The sequence below is a fragment of the Lepisosteus platostomus genome, chromosome 1 (assembly GCF_059453375.1).
Source record: "Lepisosteus platostomus isolate fLepPlt1 chromosome 1, fLepPlt1.hap1, whole genome shotgun sequence".
Taxonomy (NCBI): Eukaryota; Metazoa; Chordata; class Actinopteri; order Semionotiformes; family Lepisosteidae; genus Lepisosteus; species Lepisosteus platostomus.
Window position 1 is genome coordinate 19,609,015 of NC_142611.1, and position 25,060 is coordinate 19,634,074.

The 25,060-nt window shown below is 36.9% G+C and overlaps 1 protein-coding gene across 6 annotated transcripts in view; it reads right to left on the reverse strand.

Moving 5' to 3' along the window:
- Positions 1-19,997, reverse strand: part of tec (tec protein tyrosine kinase) — a 50,944-nt gene extending 30,947 nt beyond the window's left edge. Inside the window, exons 1-7 of one of the 6 annotated variants that reach the window (XM_088626713.1) lie at positions 19,914-19,932; positions 19,534-19,613; positions 18,409-18,595; positions 4,797-4,901; positions 3,127-3,208; positions 589-717; positions 287-336 (exon numbers count right to left, since the gene is read on the reverse strand). In XM_088626713.1, the coding sequence (XP_088482839.1) occupies positions 287-336; positions 589-717; positions 3,127-3,208; positions 4,797-4,901; positions 18,409-18,546 (504 nt within the window). In that variant the 5' untranslated portion in view covers positions 18,547-18,595; positions 19,534-19,613; positions 19,914-19,932. Of the gene's footprint in view, positions 1-286; positions 337-588; positions 718-3,126; positions 3,209-4,796; positions 4,902-18,408; positions 18,596-19,303; positions 19,458-19,533; positions 19,723-19,913 lie in introns of those variants that run through there. The other 5 variants (XM_088626723.1, XM_088626729.1, XM_088626705.1 and 2 more) reach the window with 5 other exon arrangements.
- Between the last annotated feature and the right edge of the window lie 5,063 nt (positions 19,998-25,060).

A 25,060-nucleotide genomic window follows, 5' to 3' on the forward strand; every position in this document is an offset into this window, starting at 1 on the left:
ATGCTATTCCCATTCATAAAGCTGGGAGCTGTCTGGGTACAACAGCTGTGTTTGCAGCAAGGACTTGAACCAGCAACCCCACCCCTGCCCACAGTACAGATATTTGCCCACTAAGTTACACCACCTGTTATATTACCTATCAATCAATACAAATGACATTCTGACCTGACATTCTGCTCCCTCTACAGATTTATGTAGACAAAATAAACTGATTTCTTTCTATAAAGTGGCATAGTACTAGATGCAAAGTTAAGGAACTTTCTGGGAGGAAAAGGTTTTTCCTCACCTTTTCTGAAGTCTCATTTGCAGGAATTGGAGGAAGAGGCTTTCGTGAAACTGAAAACAATAAAAAAATAAATGTTTAAATATACACATATATTGACAGAACACTACCCAATCATTGTGTTTTGTCTCCTTTATTTACTTATTTTCAGTCTAGAACTAACTTTTTGTTGCCCTGGAGTTCACACGCAGCTTCTAATCTCATTCACTAGAATGACAGTTGTATGTTGATAAAAACGTTTAAAGAGGCAAATTCTTCCTATAGCTCCTGCTATAAAAGCATAGTGCAGGGAAAGAAGAACTTACTGTCTCCAAACAGGTTGTATTCTTCACAGCCTGGCGCTAATTTGTCTGCCTGTCTGCAGCACAACCATATACCTTCATGCCAAAACTGAGGGTGGAATTTTGCAACTATTGAAGGATTGTTCTTTATCTCTGAAAGGAGAAAATTAAGGAATAAAATGAGCATCTTTTGACAATACAATCCAGGCTGCAGCATTTTTCATTCTACTAAAGCACTTTCCTGATGCAACATGGTAAAATTGTTAGAACTGAAATGTAGCACAGTTAAACCACAAGCATTAACCAATCTGAGACCTTAGTAATGAGTATAAAATTAAATACACTTTTTTTCCATCACAAAAATTATACATAACAAGATCAAATCTTCAAATTTAAAGATCAGATATTAAAAGTTCGAATCTTTTTCTTCAGATATTTATATCTGAGATTCCAAAAAAATAATACACTTACATAATATGAAATGAAAACAATATATTTATCTTGCTGAAAGGCAAGTGTAAAATGTTTCTTTATGACCTGTTAGAATTTTAGGTTTGTACCTGAAGACCTTGGTTTAAATTACATATTTGTGGTGTACCCTAGGGATCTGGACTGTGCTCAGCACATTCTATATAATGTGTTCAGATGTCCATCTTCAAGATACAGTATGTAAGAATTTATTCTGTAAGTTTAAACAGAAGTGCAAACTGTGGACACCTGTGTTTGTGAAATTTAAAAACACATGGACATCAGATCATTTTGGACAAATTAATCCAGCACTCTGCTGGCATATGTTAGACAAAAGTAAGACACTGACTGTGTATTTCAGGATAATGATTTGTGACATCGGCACATTTCTAACTTCCAAGTCTTTTCCTCTTAGGTTAACATAGACAATTAGAGAATAAAAAGGTTAGGATTTTATTTTAATTTTATTGGGGATCACAATTAATTTATATCATAGATTAAGTCAATTTTAAAGGAATAGAACTTCCTGTGTTGGTGTCATTTTTTACACACTGCAAAGTCTGACAGCACCTGACGGGATAGTTCATGCCAATAGGAGGAATGACATCTCTTACTAATGGCACTGTAGGGCCATCTGGCACTGAAAATGTTACAGAAAGTGTTGTTCCGCAAAAAGACGTAACAAAACCCTGATCAACTAATGCCCACCCAGAAGCTTAGAAGATCTGAGAGTGGCACTGTGACAATTTTGTGCCCATTCTTAAGGAATCGTAGTCACAGTTTATATGTGACATTTCACAGGCTCTGGCACTGTATGTAGTTGTACATACAGTGCCAGTTTATAGTTTATGTCGAGCTTGCTCCAGCTGGGGTGCTGCAGAGCTAGCTAGCGTTGCCAGGGCTGTCAGTCAGTTTTGGCTGTCATGGATACATGACAGGGAAGCTGTACCACCTGCAGGCAATATACAACCCTGTCCGCCACAGGTGGTTCAGGACATTTAAGATCTGCTTTGTTAATGCTCTGGTATAGAAATTGCTCTTTAGCCTTTTGTTCTGAGCCACTACTCAGTTCTCAGTTTTTGTTTCCAGTCTGTGTTTCTCTTTGGACAAATGCATTTTGTCCTCGCCTTTGGTCTCACCCTAATGAGCTACCTTTGGCTACAACTTGGCTTGCTTCTAGACCTCGGCTTGCAAAGCTTGGTGCTTTGTTACAGCTACAAACTTTGCTTTGTCCCTGTTAATGGGTCTGAACTGGCTCACCCTGCACACCACTCTGCCATCTTCCCTTGCCTGTTACCCAACACCACTCTGCCCACTGCTCCCCTGTTTTGTCTCTCTCATCACTGCCCTTGGGATCATCTATTGATTCAGACACTGCTTACTTCTGCCTTAAACAGCACATATGACAACTTGAAGTTAGAACTTTGCTGATGTCAAACCATGGATAACTGGTATAGAGGACTCAGCCTGTGCTCTGAGTTATTATCTATACTGGTTGAGCTATGCAGGAATCCCTGTCTTGTGGATTTTAGTTTTATTTTTCCTATATCTAATAATATCCTGTATAGTACATTGTAGTTCAATAGTATAGGCATGTAGTAGAGCCATGTTCTAAAGACTGACACTCTGTTGCAAGCAATACTTTGTAAAAAGGTATGAGAAATAGCATAATGGTAGTAAAACTTTTTTTTGGCTATATACTGTACCTGGCTATATTCAAAGCATGCTGGCCTTAAACCTCGCTCAAAAACTATAACACCATAATATATAATAACTTCATACTCACTACTTTATGCAACTAATCACACCAGTATTTGTTGACATTTCAACTTTCATGTGCGAAGCAAATAAAAAACAAAGTTTATTCTGCATTTTAAGCTGTTAGGATCAATTCAATGACAAATAATTGAAATATATTGGATTTGTATTTCAAAACACAAATAATTTCTTATATCGGTCCCTTTTGAATTTTAGAATGGCTGGCTTTGTCTTAGTTTAATTTGCAAAAAGAAAAAAAATGGCTCTATCATGGCATTTCAAGTGATCTCCTATTTTCTGTCATTTAATCAATATTACTGAAGAGAACGAGTTTACCTTCTTTTATGTGTTGAACCCACAAACTTCTGCTGTCATTACTCGGAGCAAAAACATATAAGGTATTTGCGTCATACACAACCTGGGAAAAAGGTCAGAAATTAATTGGCTTGGCAGAGCTGTAGAAATAGAAACTTCAGTCCTTTTGATCTAAACTGACAGATTAAGATCCATATTAAATCAAAATTACTCCCTCCAACAATAATTTACAAACCCAGAGGCAACATGAAAGGAGCAATTTGATGCTACAAAGAAAAAGCAACAAACAGGAACTCACCATCAAGTACTGACTCTATACTTTGTTATTGATTAAATGGGCTGAAATTTAATCTAGGTCTTAGTCTTATATTGGCATTACTTTAAAAAATACTTCCAAATGTTTTCAGAACTTCCTAAAACAAGCCCAAATTGATTTCCTCAACAGCTATATCACAGATGTTTTGCAAATATCAAATGCACATCATATGTAAGATTACTTGTTAGAACCAAGCTCACTATACCATGATACAGGGTAGTTCTCATCATGTAAATCTGTAGTTTAAAAATTAAGTTTACGGTCACGTTGTGTTGTAAAAAAAATATATATGTTACAATTCAATTCCTTAATTATTTGTAAAAATGACAAGCACAAGAAAAGTGACAAACCTTTCAATGTCAGAAGAAGAACAGTGTAACTAGACCATTGGTCTCTTCTGTTTCAATTAATATTTAAAATTTAACAAAAGAAATTGACCAGACGAGTAGTTCATTAGACACTAGACAAAAGTTTAAACATAAGTTTAGACATAAATAATAGTAAATGGAAAGATTTTATGTATTTTCTTCTCCCAGTTATTGGAAGAAGATTCTATGAAAGATGAAGAATGGCAATAAGGCTGAATTCTCACACATATCCTGTGCAGAACTCTCAGTCATTTGCTGAAACAACAACTGATGTCAGCCATATACTGTACCGTACAACTAAGAAAGTTGATTCGCAGTGTTTAAGCATATTAGTGTTTGAACTTAAATTAACTTGATTGATTTTCTGGGGGAGGTTCATTGTCAATGAATACACAAGGATTAAAAGTCTAATGTCAATACAACTATCAGTTGCATTGTATGTCTATGGTAAACACAAGTTTCTAAAATTACTGGAAGCCCTATTTTTTGTTGCATTAACAAACTTTAACATTTTAACATTTTAAAAAAGTTAAAAAATGCAGTCTTCCAAAAAATTAGAAGCTTGGACATCTTTATTTTAATGTTAACACCATCAGTGCAGAATATGTTTAGGTTTGACAATTACACTGGATTTAAAGTCAATGTGCTTTATTATGTTTTCCTTGACATTTCTCCCTTCAAGTGGTATCAATGATTTGGATTTCAAACACAACAATGTGGTAGTGACAGGATATCACTTTGTAAACACTAAAACACAAACATTGTGGACATTTCTTTTCATTCCATCACATTCTCTTTAGTTGTTTCTGAATTAGCTGTTTATAATGACAGCACAGTTCAAAGCAATTTTATTAACTATAAGTACACTTTAAAAACTCATTTCTATACAGTTTAGGACACACACATTCTGCAATGAGTGCATCTATGGGATGAAAAGAATTAGAACCTGCTCCATCAATTAAACATTGGCTGTCTATCATAATTCTGTGGGGAGTGGATTAACTTACCTGAAAAGGATATTTGTTTTGACATGGGATAACCCCACCTCCATTCTTCACAATTTCAACACACTTGATCTTCTGTAAATCAATAGATCCCTTTTTTGATTTCTTCTGCAAAACATGAAAATGTACTTTTCAGACGTGTGCTCAAAGAATTTACCAAACTTTTGTCTCTCAGGATTATTTTTATTTTAATATTAAAACATATTCAAATCAAGTGAATAATCAGATAAGGAAGTGTGCTGCGGCTACATCTCAGTGATAAAAATTAAAGAAAATACTTTGCATGGTATTTGCTCCATTGCTTTATAATTTTTTGATTCAAAGTTTTGACTCCTTGAAACACTGATTTAATAAGGTACTGTATAAGCAAACATAGCAAAGACATTTTGGATGTGGGGTGCTATCTGGGTGGAGTTTGTATGTTCTCCCTGTGTTCACATGGGTTTTCTCTGGGTGCTCCGGTTTCCTCCCACAGTCCAAAGACATACTTTGGTAGGTTAACTAGCTTCTGGGAAAATTGGCCCTGGTGTTTTCTTTAATTTTCATCATTAAAGAGTAGCCACAGTATACATCCTTGTGAGTGTGTACATGTGTATCCGTGTGTGCCCTATAATAGACTGGCATCCCATCCAGGGTGTATCCTGCTTAGACTCTGACTCTCCTCCTTTTTGAATTACGTTTAATTTATTGTTCCTGGGCCTGACCAAATTACAAACTCTCCACTAGGGGTTTTCAGGTTAGTAAAAACACAGTTTAAAATATCCTTTTTTTCAGTCCTCACCACAGATCTGCAGATTTATAAGGCAGGTAGAAGAGGTGTGAATGAAGGCAATATGAAATCCTCCAGCTGACCCAGGCATAGAAGAATCAAACCTTGAATCTCCTACCGATGACCGTGAGGTGAAAGCCATTTAAATTAGATCATGAAGATTTAATAATGTTATTAAAATGTCATTTAGCCAACTGTAACAATTCTCAGGTACCAGCACACAAATGGCAAAGCACTTCTGTGATTAGCTGGGTTTCAAACAGCCACACAGCTGTGAGGCCTGGGACATCACCAGAGGCATCGAAAGTTTGCATGTTTGCAGTGTCATCAACTACAGATATTCTCTATATGGTATTAACTCTCCGGTAAGACACTGTGGGATGGCTAGCATCTCAGGTATGTGCTCATTCTCCCCACATGTTAGAGCAGCTGTAGTTTAATTTTGAAATGATAAAACAATTTGCAATTACAAAACAAAAGGGCACAGTTAGCTTTGCTGCCTCACAGCGCTGGGGTTCAGGGTTCAATTCTTCAGGTGAATCTAGGTTGTTTTCTAATATCTGTGTGCATAGTGTAAAGTTAGGACAATTATGCTAACTCTTTACTTAATGCATCAAAAAATATACTAAACATTCTACAAATATTTTACAAGCTAGGATGCATTTTCTGGAAGTATACAAAAATACTGAACCTGCAAACCACTGCTGTAAAAACATATATCTTTTTTAATTTAATAACTAAAATTCCAAATTCCATCATGTTATTAATACTGTATATGTAATGTAGTTGAGCATTTTAAAGTACATAGAGAATTTATATTAAGAACATTGTACTCATATATAGTATATTTATGTCGAAAATACAAATGTTACATTACAGTGTGTGTAAAAATAAAAAAGTAATGTTCACTCCTTACAATCTGTGCTGTGTGATGGTTTTTAAATCTGTTTGCAATGTTGCAATCCAGACATTCCAGCCAAATTTCAGATTTTTTTTCTTTACTATCTCAAAGATAGTAAATAATTATGAAAGATTTGCATAATTTAATAAGGAAAGTTAATCTACCTGCCATTAGGCATTCACAGTGGGAGAAGAGATAACATTATTTCAAGTCAATTATTTTGCCATTCACCATTAAATCTACTTTAAAACACGTTTTTTAAAAAATATTTGCACTCATACTGTAAAACCAGTCATATGAAAATAAGGCATTGGGACCTAACATTCAAGAATTAGGAATGAATGTGTTTAAATCTTTCCATTGCCAACTTGCCAACTGACAACTTGTTTTACTTACAAAGTTCAAAATAATTTCCTGATTAAAACTGGCAAAGGGCAACTACTCTCAAAAAATGACAGCAAAAGTCACGCAAAGTATATCTTCTCCATTTAATCACAACTGGGAACTCCATTGCAATCAATAATGATATTTATGCTGAACTAACAAGCACGACCATCAGTAAACAAACTTTAATTCAAATCACAGCAGGGGGAATGTATTCAGAACTGGTTGTTAATCACATTAAAATATAATTATATAATGCCATTTCTGACGTGAATGCCAGATTAAAAAGTCAGAATAAAATGTGCTGTACATATGCTTAATGACATAGACATTTGAACAGTCAAATTAACAATAATGTCAGCGTCACAACAGAAAACAGAATTCTGCAGGAATAATATGTCATCGGCAGGAAGTGAGACTGATCACGTCTACAGTGGTTTGCATATGATGAATGAATTTGCATCTGTGAATTTGCGCGGTTATCAATTGATCTCAGTTTTCTACATTTTGAAATACTTTTGAGTTAGTAATATGAACTCAAACTCCGAGAGCAAGTGATAGTTAATTTTTCAAACAAATCGTATCTTTAAATGAAAGGGATGAAAAATTCAACACACATTTGCACCATACTATTCATACAAAGATATGTTAACATTATTTTTTCACTGTTCCTATTTACTAGAGATGCAGTCAGTTAGGACTTCTACCGCTAATAGATCTGGAAAGACTATCTGTCCACACGATGTGTGTAATTATAAGGAACATCAGTTTCCCGTCTGGAAATTATTTCACCATTTACTGTTCAATGAGAAACAATGTACACCTTACTGCACCACAGTAAAGTTTGCTGAGGACACTGCTAAAGGAGGTGAGGTCCTTCAGATGAGACATTATTCAAAGTCCTATTAAGTCATTAAAGATTCCTTGGTTCTGTTCATAACAGTTAGGGTGGAAGCCCTAGGGTCCAACATAACTGTCCTCTGGCCTTGCATAATTAAGCCTGCCTAAATTTCCCCCTTGTTTTTTCACTTCTCCATCTTGTCTGCCATGTACTGAAACTCTCGGCACACTTTTTTTTTACATTAAAGAGCAGAAACATACAGCATAGTTTAGATACAAAAGGACTGATGATGACGATCACTAAACATTAGGTGCTCTACCCATAAATGTGTACGAAGATCGATGAATATCCCTGCACAGTGTCACAATAAGAAACCACTTATTTTCTTCATCTGTTTCAGACAGTGTTGCTGTTGGACGACAATATTTTGCGTGTACATCATTTATGCATCAATATAAACACTAAACGATTAAACTTTCACTAGCATGCAGATCTTCACTTCTCCCTGTAACCTCAATGATCCTACAGCAGCATCAATATTATTTGAAAGGATCTTTGGGATTTCATTTCAAATGCGCTTTTAATTATCTAATTGAAATATTCAGTATTCTTAACCAAACTATTTAGCCTACACTGTGCACATCTTAAACAGTTTGAGTTATTGTTCTCTTTTCACACTGTTTTTCCTTCTTTATGCAACAACACAATTTTAAGGTTTTCAAATGTTATTATTTCTACATGTGTAAAGCTAACAGTTCATCCAAAGGGATCTGTATTCTGTATTATGAACAACAGTGTTTAAACTAGAAGAGTGTGTAGAGAGATCCAAATGAAACACCTGACAATGAGGCAATCACATTTTATTGGGAAATGTGATAGATTTACCAATAAAATGTAAAGATCATTCAATGGGAAACAAAGCTCTTTTTAGTGTTCGAGCTTCATAGAATTCAAGAATACCAAAACAGCCCTGCTGACTAATATTCACCTAATGGCTTGAGACTCATTCAGTGTGTCTTTGCTTTGCTGGACCTCAGTGTTACCTTTGACACATCTAATCCAGCAATCTTCCTCAACCGTGCAGAGACCTATGTTATATTCTCTGCAGTTGCTCTTAGGTTGGCTCTTTTATCTTTGTAGACAACTGCACTTTGTGAAAGGAAGAGCAACATCTAATACCTCTCCGTTTGGTAACTTTCATTACCGGGCCTTCTTCAGCATGTACATATTACCACTTGGTCAGGTCATCCGTGACTGTTGCGTTAACTTTCACTTAATTTACACTGATGACACTCAGATTTCTGTGCAGCCTAAGGCAGACATGGACCTACAGATACAGTAGGTATCACTACTCTTATCAAATAAAACAACTTGGAGGCAATAATATTTTTGCCACTCAATAACGGGTTCATTGGTGACCTGCATTTTGAGATGCCAAGACAAGACATCTGCTGTATGTGATGTTTCGTTTCAGAAATAACTGAAAGGTGGGTATAAAATTATCATTAATAGCCACTGTGCCATGTGTGGAAGTATTGCGTATAGTTCTCATATCCAGTGGTCACTTCTAAACACCTATTCATGGTAATAACAGAGGGTGACTGGAGCGGGACTCAAGACTATAAAAACTTTCTGCGAAACTCATTTCAAAACCTTCATTGTTACGCCTGGGCAGGGGGTGGCTCAAAACCCTCAGGAAACCCTATAGGAAACTAACATTCCCACGAGCGAGAGAATGTTATTGAGAATGTGGAGCTGAGGACGCAAGCCAGGTACCCAACTGTCCCATTCCAGGTCCATATAAATATTCTAGACACCACTCTGGAAGACATTGAGCATACAGTAGATTAAGGATCTGATCGCCATGTGTCTGTCAGCCCACAAACCGTCATCCTGACCCTCTGTCTTCAAGAGCCTAGAAATCCCTCCAGGATCCGCTGAAGACTTAGCTTCAGCACTTCTGAGTGCTTCCAGACACCCAGAGGCTTTCTTGCTTCACCGGCCACAAAAGCCACATCAATTTTCTTTCTCAGGCCTCGGCCTTGACTCTGCTCTGCTGCGCTCTTTGGCTGCCTTTGGCAAGCTCCAACCGAGCCTCTCTTTCAATCTCCGAAAACTTCTGAAGAGACACAAGCTCACGCAGTTGGGTTTGGTCTGAAAAAAACCCTGCAGCACACAGCCACTTCACTGCCCTGAAAACCACCGTATTCCTCCATCACCGTCTGCAGCGCCTTGCTAAGTCATAACAACTGCATGGTGACTTCTTGCATCTCTGCAGGAGCACCACACAACAAGCACAACAGGATGATGCCTTTAGCATGGCCATGAATGGCTTGTAGATTGCATCAGCTATCCAGCTGAAAAATCTTGTTCTTCTCAAGCCTGTACCGCCCTTCTTTCAGCTGCTTAATATGGACCGTCCATGCCTATGTGTTCCATATAATGGACTACTGTAATACACTGCTTGCTGGAAAATCTAAGCACACTATAAATAGACTTCACTAAACTCAAAACTCAGCTGCTAGAATCTTAATCAGTTTTAACATGCATATGAATATCACTTCAGTTCTAACCCCCTTGCATTGACTTCCAATGTCAAATACAAAGAACAGACACCCTCCTTTCTAATTCAAGGACTTTCACTCCATCTCAACAGCTCTGCTCTTTAAGTTTTGATGACGTTTGTGTCCCTATAACAAGTACAAAACAATAAGCAATAGGGCTTTCAACAGAAATGCATTTAAACTGTGCAACACTCTACTGTACAAGCTTCCACATCTGACTTCAGAAGCCATTAAAAATATATCTCACCAAGGTGGTGTTTCCTGTCTTTAGCTGCTGTTTTCAACATGGTCTGTCTACATACAGTATTAACTGTTGATCTGTTATCTCTACTGTAAAGCATGTGTGAGATGCCTTCTGAAGACTGTAAAGAATTCAAATTTGTCAACTTGCTTACTAACAACCAGTCATATATAAACAGTCAAAGCTAAACTTACCATTGGAGGATTTGAGTAAACATTATATCTTAACTCCTTAGTGTGTCTAAAATGTTTAAGACTTTTGCACAGGAATATATATACAGTAATCATGACTACAATTAGATTTAGTATACCAAATGTGATCACGCTATTGAAATGACGCATAGAAACGCATTATAAAGACTAATTTATAATTTCTAGAAAAAAAGGTACTATATGCAAACTATGGTGTGGTCTGTTCAGAGTTGATTTTCATTCTTATTCTTATTCTTCTTCTTTTTCACAGCCTTAGTCCCAGACTGTCCTGGGGTCAGCTGCTTTGGTTGCCCTTCTCCACTTGTCTCTGTCGAGCACATCTTCCTCACTCACTTCACAAACCTCCATATCTTTTCTCACACAATCTATCCATCTCTTTCTAGGCCTGCCTCTTCTTCTGTTACCTTCCACCTCAAATTCCATTACCCTCTTTGTTACTTCCTCAACGTCCCTCCTCATGATATGTCCATACCACCGTAACCTCGCCTCTCGCATCTTCTCAACCACATCCACCACCCTACATCGTCTACGGATTTCTTCATTTCTTTCTTTCATTTACATAAATGTAAAAAAATGAAGAAAAAAAAATTTGAGCTGAACAGATATTATCATTATTCTTATGTAGAAAGTTCTGATATATTTAACTGTTTCCCAGACATACAGAGCAGCAGCCTGCCGCAGACCAAGAAAAGGTTGAGGCACGATGAAAAGCTCAAGGAATTTGATCCTCCACACTATTTTCTCAACGCCTGGGCCTTAATTTGTCACCAAGTACAAGGAAGCAAAACAAAATCAAGCACAGAAAACAAATCCACTTTTTTTAACAACATTAGAAAGTTTTTTAAAAAAGAAAGACATTTGGGTCATATAGGTCATTTGGTTGCTGATAAGTAATCTGAGAATTTTATCCAGACATTTCTTGAAGGACCCAATGGTATTAGCTCCAACAATGTACAGAAGCTTTAGACCTCCATAAGCTTCTGTATAAACACATGCCTCATGTTTTAGGTTTATACTCCTAAGATTTCACTTCTAAACTCTTTTTCCATGTTTCAATGCTGATTTTGAAGAAATACATTGAATTCACAATACCACTGAGGATTGTTAAACATTTTTATACATGTAGTTTAAGCCTAACCTTCACTGTTCAACCCTACACGATTCAGTGAATGTAAGGACATTTCTTCAAGTGTAAGAATGAACCTGTTTACTCCATTTGGGAAAATTCCAAAGCAGGAATACGTCTTTTCATAACATAGTAACCAAATCTGTAAATATAAGTCTAAATGAGGTATTATTTATGGATTGTACAATTGATGGGTGGCACAGTGGTGCAGTGGTTATCATTGTTGCCTCTAAGTAATGGGGACCTAGGTTCAATCCTGTACCTAGGGTGTCATCTGCGTGGAGTTTGCATGTTCTCCCTGTGTTTGTATGGGTTTCCTCTGGGTACTCAGTCCAAAGACTTACTGTTACATTAACTGGCTTCTGGAAAGATTGGCCCTGGTGTGAGTGTGTGTGTATCTGTGTTTGTGTCAGTGTGTCCTGTGATGGGGGTGTCCAGGGTGCACCCTGCCTTTTGCCCATGGCTTTCTGGATTAGGCTCTGGCTTTCCCATGACTCTGTACTGGGTAAATCAGTTAGAAAATGGATGGACGGATTTAGCTACATATTACATTTAGCTAACATTTTCTTTGCCTTTTTTATTGTTGCCTCTACACACAAATACATTTTACTCATCGTTTTTTTTTAGTTCAGTGTTTTCCATTTTATGTAGATTATATATATATATTATGTAGTTATGTCTGTGCTTAATGCATGTACAGTAATATGCTGTACTTAATCTTTATTAAATGTCTGCTAAAACAGTTGTCTCCTGTAAAATTAAGTTCAAATGGTTTTGCAATAATGTCTGAATTCCTTCCTCTTATCAGTACTGTGTTGTGTAAGGAAGAACCTTCCGTTCTGTGAGTTGAAAAAAAATCATCACTGTGTTGGTTTTTGTACAATGATAAACCTGAAAAAAAAACTACAAAAATTCAAGCCTAAAAGGCTGTTATATTTTCAATAATATCATGGTCGATTTACATTTGTGAAGCACAAAGTTATTTTGGTTTTTGAAAGGTGGGCTTTGTTATTTTAATAATAATGTCTGAAGATATCAATTCGACATGTGCACATATGACTTGTTCACAATGCTATTCTTGGCAAACTGTGTGTCTTCTGAACCGTACCAATATGTATAAATGTTCTCTGCTATCAAGCATGAGCAATCACCTAAAACAAACAAACGTTTTGTGATCATTCAGAGTATACAATGATAGAACACAGAAGTATAGTTTACATTTAAGGATTTCCTTCACACAGAAAGACTAAGGTTTGTTAAGGAGTACAATCTGCATGTCACTACCGTATGTCAATTCAGATGAGAACAGGGAAATATTGGCCAATTTAACCATGAATCCAATCTTTAATGACTCTGCTAATTACAACACTTATTCAATGGAAGCCAATTAATAAACTGGAAGATGTCAAGTTTCTGCCTTAAAAAAAAAATGACCAAAACTTTAAGCAAGAACAGAGATGAACAGAAATGAAACCCAGTGCCGACTGAAACTCTACCTGGAGATCCCCATCTGAGAAGTAAGTCATGCTGAAGGAGAAGTGTGTTCAATCCAGCAGAAAAAGATCTTTTACAGTATTCAATTTAGGACTGACTGCAGATTCAACTTTAATTAGACCAGTCTGTGCAATCCCAGAGCAGACTTTAGCACGGAGCCAAAGGTAATTTAAAGTCAAAAGATGCATACTCTTACACACAATGCCTTTAATGACCAAATAGTCAGGACCTCACTTTAATGTCTCATCAGAAGGACCTGACTTCCTACAGAATAGTGTCATCATACTAGAGCACCTTTTGTTTTTAGTTCTAGTCCAGCCTTTATTAAAATACACACGTTTGATGTGCATAGTAAATTTTTTTGACATAAAGATGCTTGTGTTAAAAAGAAAATATAAATATATAAAGGTATATAGTGTTTATAATGCATTTTGGATTATTTATTTCTGATCACCTCCTATCCCCTCCAGCTTCTAAAACTCCAACAAAACCTTGTTCTAACCTACATACTGTATACTTGGGCTTGATCCTATCACAACTTATATTTTATTTAAAGGCCTTCTCTCATTTGTCATCCTTCTAAATTTCTTAGAATTAATTATGTTAAGCACTCATCTCCGATTATATGGATCACATTGCCTATCATACTATTAGTTGCCTGATTAACCTTCATGGTGGTGGATCACTGTGCCTACAAAACTTCCTTTCTGACAGGCTCTTTTGCTTTGCTTTGTTTAATAAAGAAAGACATATGCAAATGCTCTTGCAATGTGAAAAGACTATTTACCCATGGTCTAAAAGCAGACTGACAAAACAGTTATTTAAAGATTCACTTACAGTGCACAGTTTGAGTATTCAGTAACATTATTTAACATCAACAAAGTGTCATGTTTTCTTCTGGATAAAGTTTTGTATTTATGATTTAGAATTATTGTGCTGACATTTTCCAAAGGTCTTGTAACACACTGTAAGATGCCATTAGAAATTAAAATGAGAAAAATATATAACGAAGAGCTGGCACAGTGGTGCATTGGTTTAGCATTGCTGCTCTGTGGTGCTGAGGCTCTGGGTTCAATTCCAGACCTAGGGTGCTGTCTGTGTTGAGTTTGTATGTTCTCCCTGTGTTCATGTGGCCTTCCGATGGGTACTCTGGTTTCTTTCCACAGTCCAAAAGTGTGTTATCAGCTTCTGGGAAAACTGACCCTAGGTACAGTATAAGTGTGTGTTTGTCTGTATGTCTGCCCTATGATATCCAGTCCAAGGTATATCCTGCTTTGCAAATGCTGCTTCCTGGATTAGGCACTGGCTCCCCCGCAGACCTGAACTGGGAGAAGCGGTTATGAAATGGATCGATATAGATATATAATTAAACTGGGTTTTTAACCATTTCAGTTGTTCAGTTTCCTGTTATTGAAAATCTAACAGGTTGATGGTATTTTATTCATTGTCCCCTGTTAAATATCAGACTGTAGGCAGTCTGTCACACAGCTTTTTCACTTCATTGTTTATTTTTTTAGTTTTCCTCATTTTAGACTTAGTTGATTATAAATTCTCATGTCCAGCACATCCTACCGCATTTCTGAGAAGCTGAAATTAGGGACACTGGGGTAACCAACACGTGTCCTCAGTTTGTGTGTTTTGGGTTGTTCATCATTTTGCAGAGCTAACCCATCGCCCACGTGTCACCTTACTGAGGCTGTCACTGTCACACTAAGCTAAAGAAGATACGAAGTGTTAGAAACCACACACACCAACTGCACAGCAAATCAATGACAACCATATTTCAAACAAAATATGAGGCTCAACATTTTTTGAAGCATTATGCATTTCAAAAACACTGTGTAATCTTATCTGATGGGCTTTTAAGGAGGGCTCTAAAATTGCAAGTCCCCTACAACACACATCACCCATTTTCATTGAATATGAAAAACAACTCCTACGTCCACCTGTACGTGAAATGTTTTTGTTTGTAAGAAAAACACAATAAATTTGAAATTATATCCAAAAAGACTGCATTTTGAAGAACAGTTTGGGATGATTCATAAAATTAGGAAGTATGAGACAGAGGATGTTTTGCAGCACATTACATCACATATTCCAGTCTGAAGCCCATCTTTTACAGGATGTTGAAGGATGTTTTGAGATCGAAATAACACAGTATGCTGCAAAATTCAAATTGCCACACACAATAGGCAGAAACACTTTGCACCAGGGAATGATTATTTTCACATTCAAGAATCATCTGAAAATCAGACGTCGATTGTAGAATGTAAAAAACGCGCATCGCAGAACCTTGAATCTGCCAAAATGGCTGATATCACAGCAGTTATGTTTAATGCTTCTTTGTCTATTGGCTGATGTAAGAATACAAAGTGTCTGTATCGTAAGGGTTCTTGCTAACATTAAGGAAATTCAAGGGTTTTCATTAAATTTCAAGTGAATCAAACAGATAAGAGGTATTACAAATGAAGTGTAGGCTACCCATATTGTCTGCAGTTCAATTGTCTTTAGAAAATGTATTTTGACAATATCAGTGATTAGCCTATTACAGAAATCGATACGTGCACTGAAATAAAGAAGAATCTTATTTTGTAATCAAATTAAGTTCTACCTGCTATTAAGTGTTATTTATTATGTTAAAAAAGTGTCTAAGGGCTGACATGTACAGTACCAATCCCAAAATGCATGCTTTGTCCATCATTACCATACTCCATTGGTAGTGAAAATATCCCTTTATAACTTACACTGCTAACATTTTGATTTCATTCCAGAGATACTGTACTCAGCAACAGATATAAACAGTAACATTAACTAACTGCTACCTTTTGAGGTGGAATGTTCTGATACAGTCCACAATGAGAGTGAGAATTGCACACGTGGTGTGGAGACATTTTTTCTTCCTTCATTCTTTAGTGTATATTTCATCTGAACACTTTGTAGAGGTTCATTAAGTGTGCATGTTTCTGTTTATAGTTAGATTCAAAATTTCAGCCCAAAGCAAGTTCTCGAAGGTCTTCACAACCTGCTTCTTGCTAAAAATGTGGCTTTGATGGTTGAGGACTTTTAATATGAATGCGTGTTTTCTAAATTGTAATAAGACAAACTTTATTACAAATGTATGTTTCTATATAAAAACCTGTGAATACATCACTAGAAACAAAAGAGCACACTATTTATTTTTTAATAAAAAATATCCATTATCTTTTGTTGTTTCAAATTAATTCAAATTAATTTAAAAAGTTTGCCCTTGGGTCTAAAAGTGCCACAGTGTTGTGGGCAATATGCTGATTTTATGTAGTGAATTGTGACATGTTACCCATCATACGCCAACTTGATAAACCAGCTCCAACTTAACTTTAAAATAAAAAGGAAATATTTTTATATCATTTCAATGCTATACTGCCATATTTAGCTATACAGACACTGAGGTAAGCAGTGTGTATGTCTATAAGTGATGAATGGTAAAGGTTCTGATGGCAATGTGTGTTAGAGGCAAAGACTGCATCTTAAACTAAAAGTCAAAATATAAACATGTTGATGTTACTTCCTACAGGGCAAGGGGATCTGCCATCACAAGCTTCTCACATTCCTGTCTCTCACACTACTTTGAACGACAGGATGTCTTACAGAATAGTCAGAGCCTGGGAAATGTTCCGTGTTCTGTAAATATTTTGTAACGCTACGGGGTTCACGTGAGCGCCCTCGCTGCTGCCGCATCAGGTCGGCCCCCCACCATCGGAGACAAACTCGGGCCTCCGGCCCTGTTAAAAGCGAAACAGGGACCCAGCCTCTTGAGCCAAAAGGAAATCTCCCCTCAGCCCAGCAGCTGCGGTCCTTGCTAATCACAGGGAAGGGCAGTGACGTCAGCACTCTGGTAAGCCAGCTCTCACAAGCAATGGAGGCCATATTCGTTACACTCTCCCCCGCTTAATTCGCCATCCTCAGCGAAGGGTTATCCCATCCCACTCTGACACCAATGTAACGCTACGTGGTTCACGAGGGCACCCTCGCCGCTGCTGCATCAGATCGGCCCTCCACCGTCGGGGACTCAAACCCGGGCCTCCGGCGTCACTCAACAGGGACCCAGCCTCTTGAGCCAAAGGGAAATCTCCCCTCAGCCCAGCTGCTGCGGTCCCTGCTATTCACAGGGAAGGGCGGTGACTTCACCGCTCTGGTAAGCCAGCTCTCGCAAGCAATGGAGGCCGTATGCGTTACACTATTTTAAGTCTGCTACACCCATGCTATGATAAGAGTTTCTCTAACGCCACCAGTCTCCCTCAGTGGTGTGCAACGTGTACCTGGACTTTACACCCAGAGCCACCTGCTCATACAGGCCAAGTCTGAAGAGCGTGCTAGCTATGCAGCCCTAGTAAACTGACTATAACAAGCTGATTCACCTCTGTCATCTCTAAAGGGGGGCCTGGTTAGAATACCACTATTCCAGCTGAGCTCCACCAGTTATTGCAGGAATGGGTAGCCTTGACAAAAAGATAAAATCTGTTATACCACACTGCAACAAATCAGCAAATACAAAATTTCGCTAACACATGCCAATTGGTAGTTGTCTTGTATGCCATCCAGAGACTGAAGCAGCCACAATGAAGACATAGAAGAGCTGCCGCAAACCTGAAATCTCCTACAGGTTAACTGTGGGAAAAGCTCATGCTGAAGTCATGCTCTGTATGTTGCTTAATTAGACCAATTAAACACTGTTTCAAAAGTGTAAACTTAATGATATAATGGCTTAAAACCCCTTTCTGGAAAGGCACTTATGAAAAACATAAAAACTTATGTGAAAGAATATTGTTATGTTGAGGTATGGTATTTTAATTTCCAAAGAGAAAATGGAAGATACTATGTTATATTCATAGGATCAACAAATTCATAGGATCCTTCAATTATTATGTCCCAGTAAATCAAAAGGGATCCCTTTTTTTTTTACTTACTGCTTACTAAACAAATAAAAGAGGAGATATTAACAGTTAATATGCAATAAAACAAGAAAACAATAAACAAACGTGATGTCTGTAGTTTAGGCTCTTTTGCACATGACAAGCAATTGGAACATCTGTACAGTACTTACCTCTGGTCTACCCTCGTAGTACGTCAGTTTTGCTTTTGTCAATACGAAGACCCTCTCCTTAAAGTTGAGAGGAGAAGTGCGTTTCTTTTGCTGAGACCGCTTTATCAGAGTTTCTTCTAGGATTGGCTCGGAATTCATCTCCAGCTCCGGGACACTAATCCTGCCATTGAACGTGCAATCTGGAGAGCTAAAACCCAGAAACCAAAATATCACCCTGTGGATTCAATGTCTTCAAAGATTGAAATTCAGGTTGTCAGAGGTAGCCTACTTCCTGGTTTATCATTAAAAGATTGTCGATTAAACACTCATTAGATTACTGAACAGGTAATAAATGATTACACAGGCAGCCCACATAAAGACTGACTGAATTAGAGCATAATGTCACTAAAACGCAAACTGCACGTTTTCCTTTTTTTGGCTTCTTACTTTAAAACGGGTGGGTCACATCTCGCAGAAGTATTTAAATTATTAAAAATACAAATATCATTATTGAGAACTTCACTTGCCAGGATACAATTTACTCACCAAACAATGTCTATGTGCATGTTTAAGTTTTAACAACTATGTATAACATTTACCGAGAAAACAACTATTTTTAGTTGCCTGCATTTAACTAAGCAACTGTATAGGCAAAAGCCATACTGTACCTCCTTATCCATTAAACATCGAACAAAGCTGAAAGAATAATTATTCGTACTTCCTTCTTTTTATTTTGCAAAACGATCGCAATTAGGCACAACATACTGTACATTAAGGAACTTTTAGCAACAAGTACGAACTCATACTGACAATCTATTACAAGTATCCCACTCATTATTGACTTCAGACCCGACAAAATCTGAATAAGTCGGGGGGCAGACAGTATTATATATACCAGCCCACAGTCTCGACACACCTGTCTACGGACTGATGTCTGCGGTTGCGCCTGCGGTACCATTCCATATTCTCGGCATGACCGATCCACACAGCTCATGTGACTAGAACTACTGTTCATAAAACCCAGGAACGTCCCAGATCCACCTTGTTTAAACTTATGCCCTGTATCTGTGCTAATGTTTGACCACACTGTTAATGATTAACGTGTTCCTCGTAGTAAAATTAGTTTCATATAATAGCTGTTATTACCTGACTCATGAAGTTCAAGAATTCCTGATCCCCTACCGCAGGTTTCGTTTGATTTTTCTTTCGAGCACTAACCCGACCACCTTGTGAGGGAAGGCGAATAGACTGGTGTCAAAAATGAGGAAACGGCGTCTGTGAAGTATTGGTCTCGTTAACTTTGCACTCACAACAAGGAAGTTGTGAAACCCTGCAGACCATTCTCACGCATTTTTACTGGGGCGCTGCAACCTATGAGGAGTAATACGTTCATGTGACCATATTAAAATAGACTCTCGCACATATTCAGTGTAAAATATCCACATGTAAGTATGGTGTTGCTGTTACATTCAGGATATTTGGTAGAACAGGCAGGACGGAGGGATGGAATGTCATTACCTACTTACATTTTTCACAATTTCGATTTCCTTTTTACATCACCGTCCACCCTCGAAGGCAACAGACAGCTTACCCTGCACGAACTGAAATAATAAAAACACAATCTGTTAGTAAGAACTAAAATAAGAGCTGGTACTTTCGGTTCCTCCTATAATCGGAAAAACAAATTATCAAAGAAAATGTTCACCTCCACATTTTTTTCTGGCTCGTGTGGCGAATGGTTCACACAACCAACGTGCACTCCTGCGATGAAGACAGCAGGTACTGTATAAGACTGAGACTGAATATCTGTTTTTCCAAGAAAAGCTGTGAATACATTTCACACGTAAGATGTTAAGAAATAAAAGCGAAACTGAAAACCCCCCGTTGCTGTTTGACTTTTTAAATGTGCTTGTTGAAATAGCTACACAACATCTGTCCCTTTTTTGCCTGCACACTGTGACAACCTCCAGGATCAGGAAAACTGTACTATCACAGGCTATGGTTTTTAAATACAAAGCAGCATACATTTTAATTGGAAGAAGACTAATTGTTCTGTGAAATGCTGCTCTCAGTCATATTAGCACTTTGCAACAACTTAAAATTCTTACTTAATTCTATGTATTTCATACAGAGGGTTAGGATCATCCTGGAGGCATGAGGTCCAGGTGTATTTTCGACCTTTAAGATAAACCAGTTGTACTTATTTTGGAATAAACTGTGCGGACACTCATATCTGCAAATCCGTTGACTGAACAAAAAATAATGTTTGTTTGGTGGTTATAATGGTTAATAAGTGTTACTTCAGCCACATTTTATGAATGACAGCTTTACAAGCAACATCACCTAAACCATCAGGACTGAAGGAACCATCAGAGCCCTATAGACCTCGACAGCAATTAAGCCAAACAGAAGTAGAGTTTTAATCCAAAAACAGCAATTTCTCTGTGGTTATTGGCAATACAGGTATTTTATGTATTTCGTTACAACACATTATATCTGTTTATATTTGTTCACATATAAAACCATTCTATGCTTAGACTGCATTGTGACTGGAACATTCTAAGAACATTACTAAAAGCTTACCAAGTGGTCACTTTTTGTCTGTGAAAAGGTCAATTTCTTGAACTGAGTGAAGAGCATATGTACTATACATTATTTTCTCATGACTGCACAATTCGAAAAACTCCACCTAATTTTTCTAATAATTAGAGTAGAACTTTAAAAGCAATTTGTGTCATATTTTCTGTCTCTTCATAAAAACCATCTAAGATCCTATTTTACATTCAGGTGAATTGCTAATTACATGTAAGTGTTAAACACCAACAGTCTCCTGTTTATTGGCATTTTAATACTTTTATCATACGTCTTCATCAGAATAGGAGCAATTTCTGCTTTGAAACAAAAATGAAATTTCCTTCATTTAACATCACGGCAGTGTACAGTATAATTTTTCAGAAGATTTATTCTTTCTGACTGTATAAATGAAAAGATATTATCAGCTTCAGCTGATTACAGTCTTAATTTTAGATGTGTTCAGCTCTGTCTTTTTTTTGTACCATGGCCTTTGAGTCATTTGGTTTGGTCTACAAATGTATTCTGTGATTCTATTAAGTGCATATAATAGTTTCTGGGCAAAGATAAACCTTCTAGCAATTTGATAAAATCCTAATTCTAGTTCAATTTCATTTTAAACTACATAACTGTCATCTTTCTTTTCCATGCAAAATATCAATTTCTCATCCACTGCACACGAAAGTGAACTCATTGTCTGATAGGGAAAGAGTGTGTCAACTTTAGCAATGCCACTGCAAAATAATCCTGAATAATTATCCAGCCACATGTGGCACACAACAGAATCCCCCCCTTTATTAAATGTACAGTATCTGGTACATGTGCCCTTGAATATGTATAATTAAAAAACATGAAAATAAACTTTTAGGGTAAAAGTGTACCAGACAAAGCATTTTGCTCCATCTTTTGCTTCCCTTTTCTGGAAGCTATTTTTAAAACTGAATGTAAGTGGTACATTCATCAATAAACAATGTGCAATAGGAACTCTTTGTTATTGTTGGGAGAAATAGGCAAGAGGTTTTGCGAGAAAAACCGAGGTGCAAATATTTGCTGATGGAAAACACGTTCAAAGTAGGCCGGCTGCCTTGTAATTGTTTTGTCTTGTGGCAGTGACATAACTTGGTGGCTGAGAGGAGAATGCTGACCAAGCTCACAGCCATCATGAACAACGCCTCTCATCCGCTTCATGGGACTGTTATTGGGCAGTGGAGCATTTTTAGCAACAGACTGCTCCAGCTACGGTGTTCAAGAGAACGTTTCCGCAGGTCTTTCCTCCCGGCGACTGTCAGGGTGTATAACGCTGCCCTAGGCTAGGCCTGTTAGCCCTTCATTTGCTCGTCTATGGACAGCATGTTTGCTCCATTGTACTTTTTGGACACTCAATCTGCATATACCTATGCACATTTTGCACATATTTTATTGTTTTTACAGTGACTATGATCATATTTTGCACACACCTATGTATTTATTTTTATTTATTTACTTTATTTTATATTTATTTTGTACTGTACATATTCTAATGTTTCGTGTATTCTGATGTCTGTTTTTTGCTTGTCTTGGGATGCTGTAACACATCAATTTCCCTTTGGGATCAATAAAGTCTTATCTATCCATCTAACTTTCCATTTCATAAGGAGCCAGTCTGCTGAGGATAAATCTGCGTAAAATCTCCCTGTAGCCTCTGTCCGTCTAGCTGGAGTACCACTTTTTAGTACTACTGTTCTATGGTGCCAAGGTTTATGACAAACTTGAAAGCAGTATATTAATTAGGGTAACACTGAAGCCTATAGGAAGGAACGAGCTAGTGAGAGACCATGATAAGAGCAGAATTAATGCATCAGGATGTGGTCGAGGGTGTGATGAAAATAACAACATGATGTGTGTGGCCAAGCATGAGGTAGTTTGATTTCATGCTTTTACTTTAACACTGGTATTGCAATACAAGGGCAATACATGCAGGAGAAATAAAACACATTTTATTCATACAACTCCATAATTCTGTGGACATTTGTTAAATGAAATTCCCTCTGTGTACTTATATACAGTATAAACTGTATATTCTATTTTAAGATGTAAGATCATTTTCTTTGATTTTGGGAAGCAATTAAGAAGTCTTACAAAATGCTAGGCTATATAGGTAAAAGCATAGAATTTAAATCAAGGTGTGTGATGTGAAAAATGTACGACAAAAAACAAACCCAGACATATATTTGGCACTTAAGGGAACATCCTGTGTTGACTGAAAGAAATTAACCTTTTTAGTCTTGAACAGAGAAGACTATGAGCTGACCTGATGCATGCACTTCTTTACCCAAAGGGTTGTGAGAGTATGGAACGAGCTACTCAGCCATTTTGTTGAAGTCAATACACTGGCTTCTTTCAAGAAACAGCTGGATAATATCCTTGGATCAATAAAATACTAACAAACAAATGGCTAGATGGACTATTCTTATTTGTAACTATTCTTTTTAAATCCTTTTTTTACTTAATGCAATCGAAATAAATAGATAGATAGATAGATCCTTTATTGATCCTTTGAGGGAAATTGCAGTGCAACAGGAGCTTAACACAGACAACACAGCAACAGTGTAACGAATGATACAATAATAATAATACAATACATACAATACAATCAGTACAGTGAGAAGTGCACTAAGAAGAGTTACGCACAGTCCAGAACACACAAAGAACAAAACAGAACAGTACACAAAAAGTTGTATTGCACAATATAAATATAAATATAAATGTATTGCACAGGTCCCTGGCATATATTGCACAAAAACGGTTGTAAACGAGAAAAAGAAAAAGAACAGATGTATCAAATAGGGTAAGTGGTAATTTTTAGAGAAATTGGAACATTTGCTTTCCTGAATCATGATTAATGTCCTGTGAGTAGTGGTTCTCTGGTGTCTTTTCCTAGCACTTGGGAACTACCAGCTTGTCTTGAGTTGGAACTTTATCAATTCTAAATTCAATGCAGCCAGTATCACATTGTTCCTCAAAGGAATCATTCAAAATGTTTTTAGAAACAGTCACATGCTTTTTTTCCAAAATGCAAAATCCAGCATAATACTGTCAATTGTAATATTTTGCAAACATTTATTAATGGGTGATTAAAATCAGACATTATTTTAAAATATTTAATTAAGAAATTGCTGTATTCAACATCCAAGTCCATATAGCTTCAAAATATAGTACTGTATTATGTATTTTTTCATTTATGTTTACATTTAAAGGAGAATATAGTATTCAAAAATTGAGATCGAAATTTTGTAGATTTTTGCTTTTGCACCAGACTCACAATGTATTTTTGTTCAGGTTTGACTGTGATCTAATTTCATTTTCTTATTTTTTCACAGCTTAAACATTTGATTTGTGAACTGCATCCTGTACTGAATGTTGCATCCTCACCACTGTGATCAACTGAAGTCAGAGTCAATATGTTGTCTGTCAGCAGGCCAGATTGATAGACTGGCAGGCACAATGTTAGAAGACAGGAGGTAATCTGTAGTATGCAATCTGAGAGTGATGTATAAAAAAAGAAAGGTAGAGAGAAACTGTAACAAAGGTTGGAAAAGGAACCATAGCCACCTGTCTCATTCATTAACCCTAACATTTAATTTTGAAGGAAAAGGAAATCTTTGATTTTAATCTGCATTTTGTCTCTTAACAAAACCGATAAGAAACATCCCAGTAGCCATAATAATTTGGTTAATTATCCAGTTTTAATCTTGGTTTCTAAAGGGTGATTGTGTAAGAAAACACCCACCTTAGTCAAGAGTAATGATTTATGCCCTGAGGAAATTGTAGCAATACTCATACCACAATATTGAAGACTTGTAAGAAAAGACAATGTATTTTAATGCGATTAAGTTCTAGCTCCCCGGAAAAAAAAAAACTTTACACAAAGCTGATTAAGAGTTACTTTGGAAGAAATTGACAAAGTTACATATAAAACGAATTACAAAATATCACTGTTGCAGTTTTTCAAAAAATCCAGGTTTCACAAGAGCTAAACAGTTTCCTCTTACAACAACTGTGGGTTCGGATATGTTACAGGTTTAAGTTAAATGTGTGTAAGAGACTTAAGTTAATAGAAATC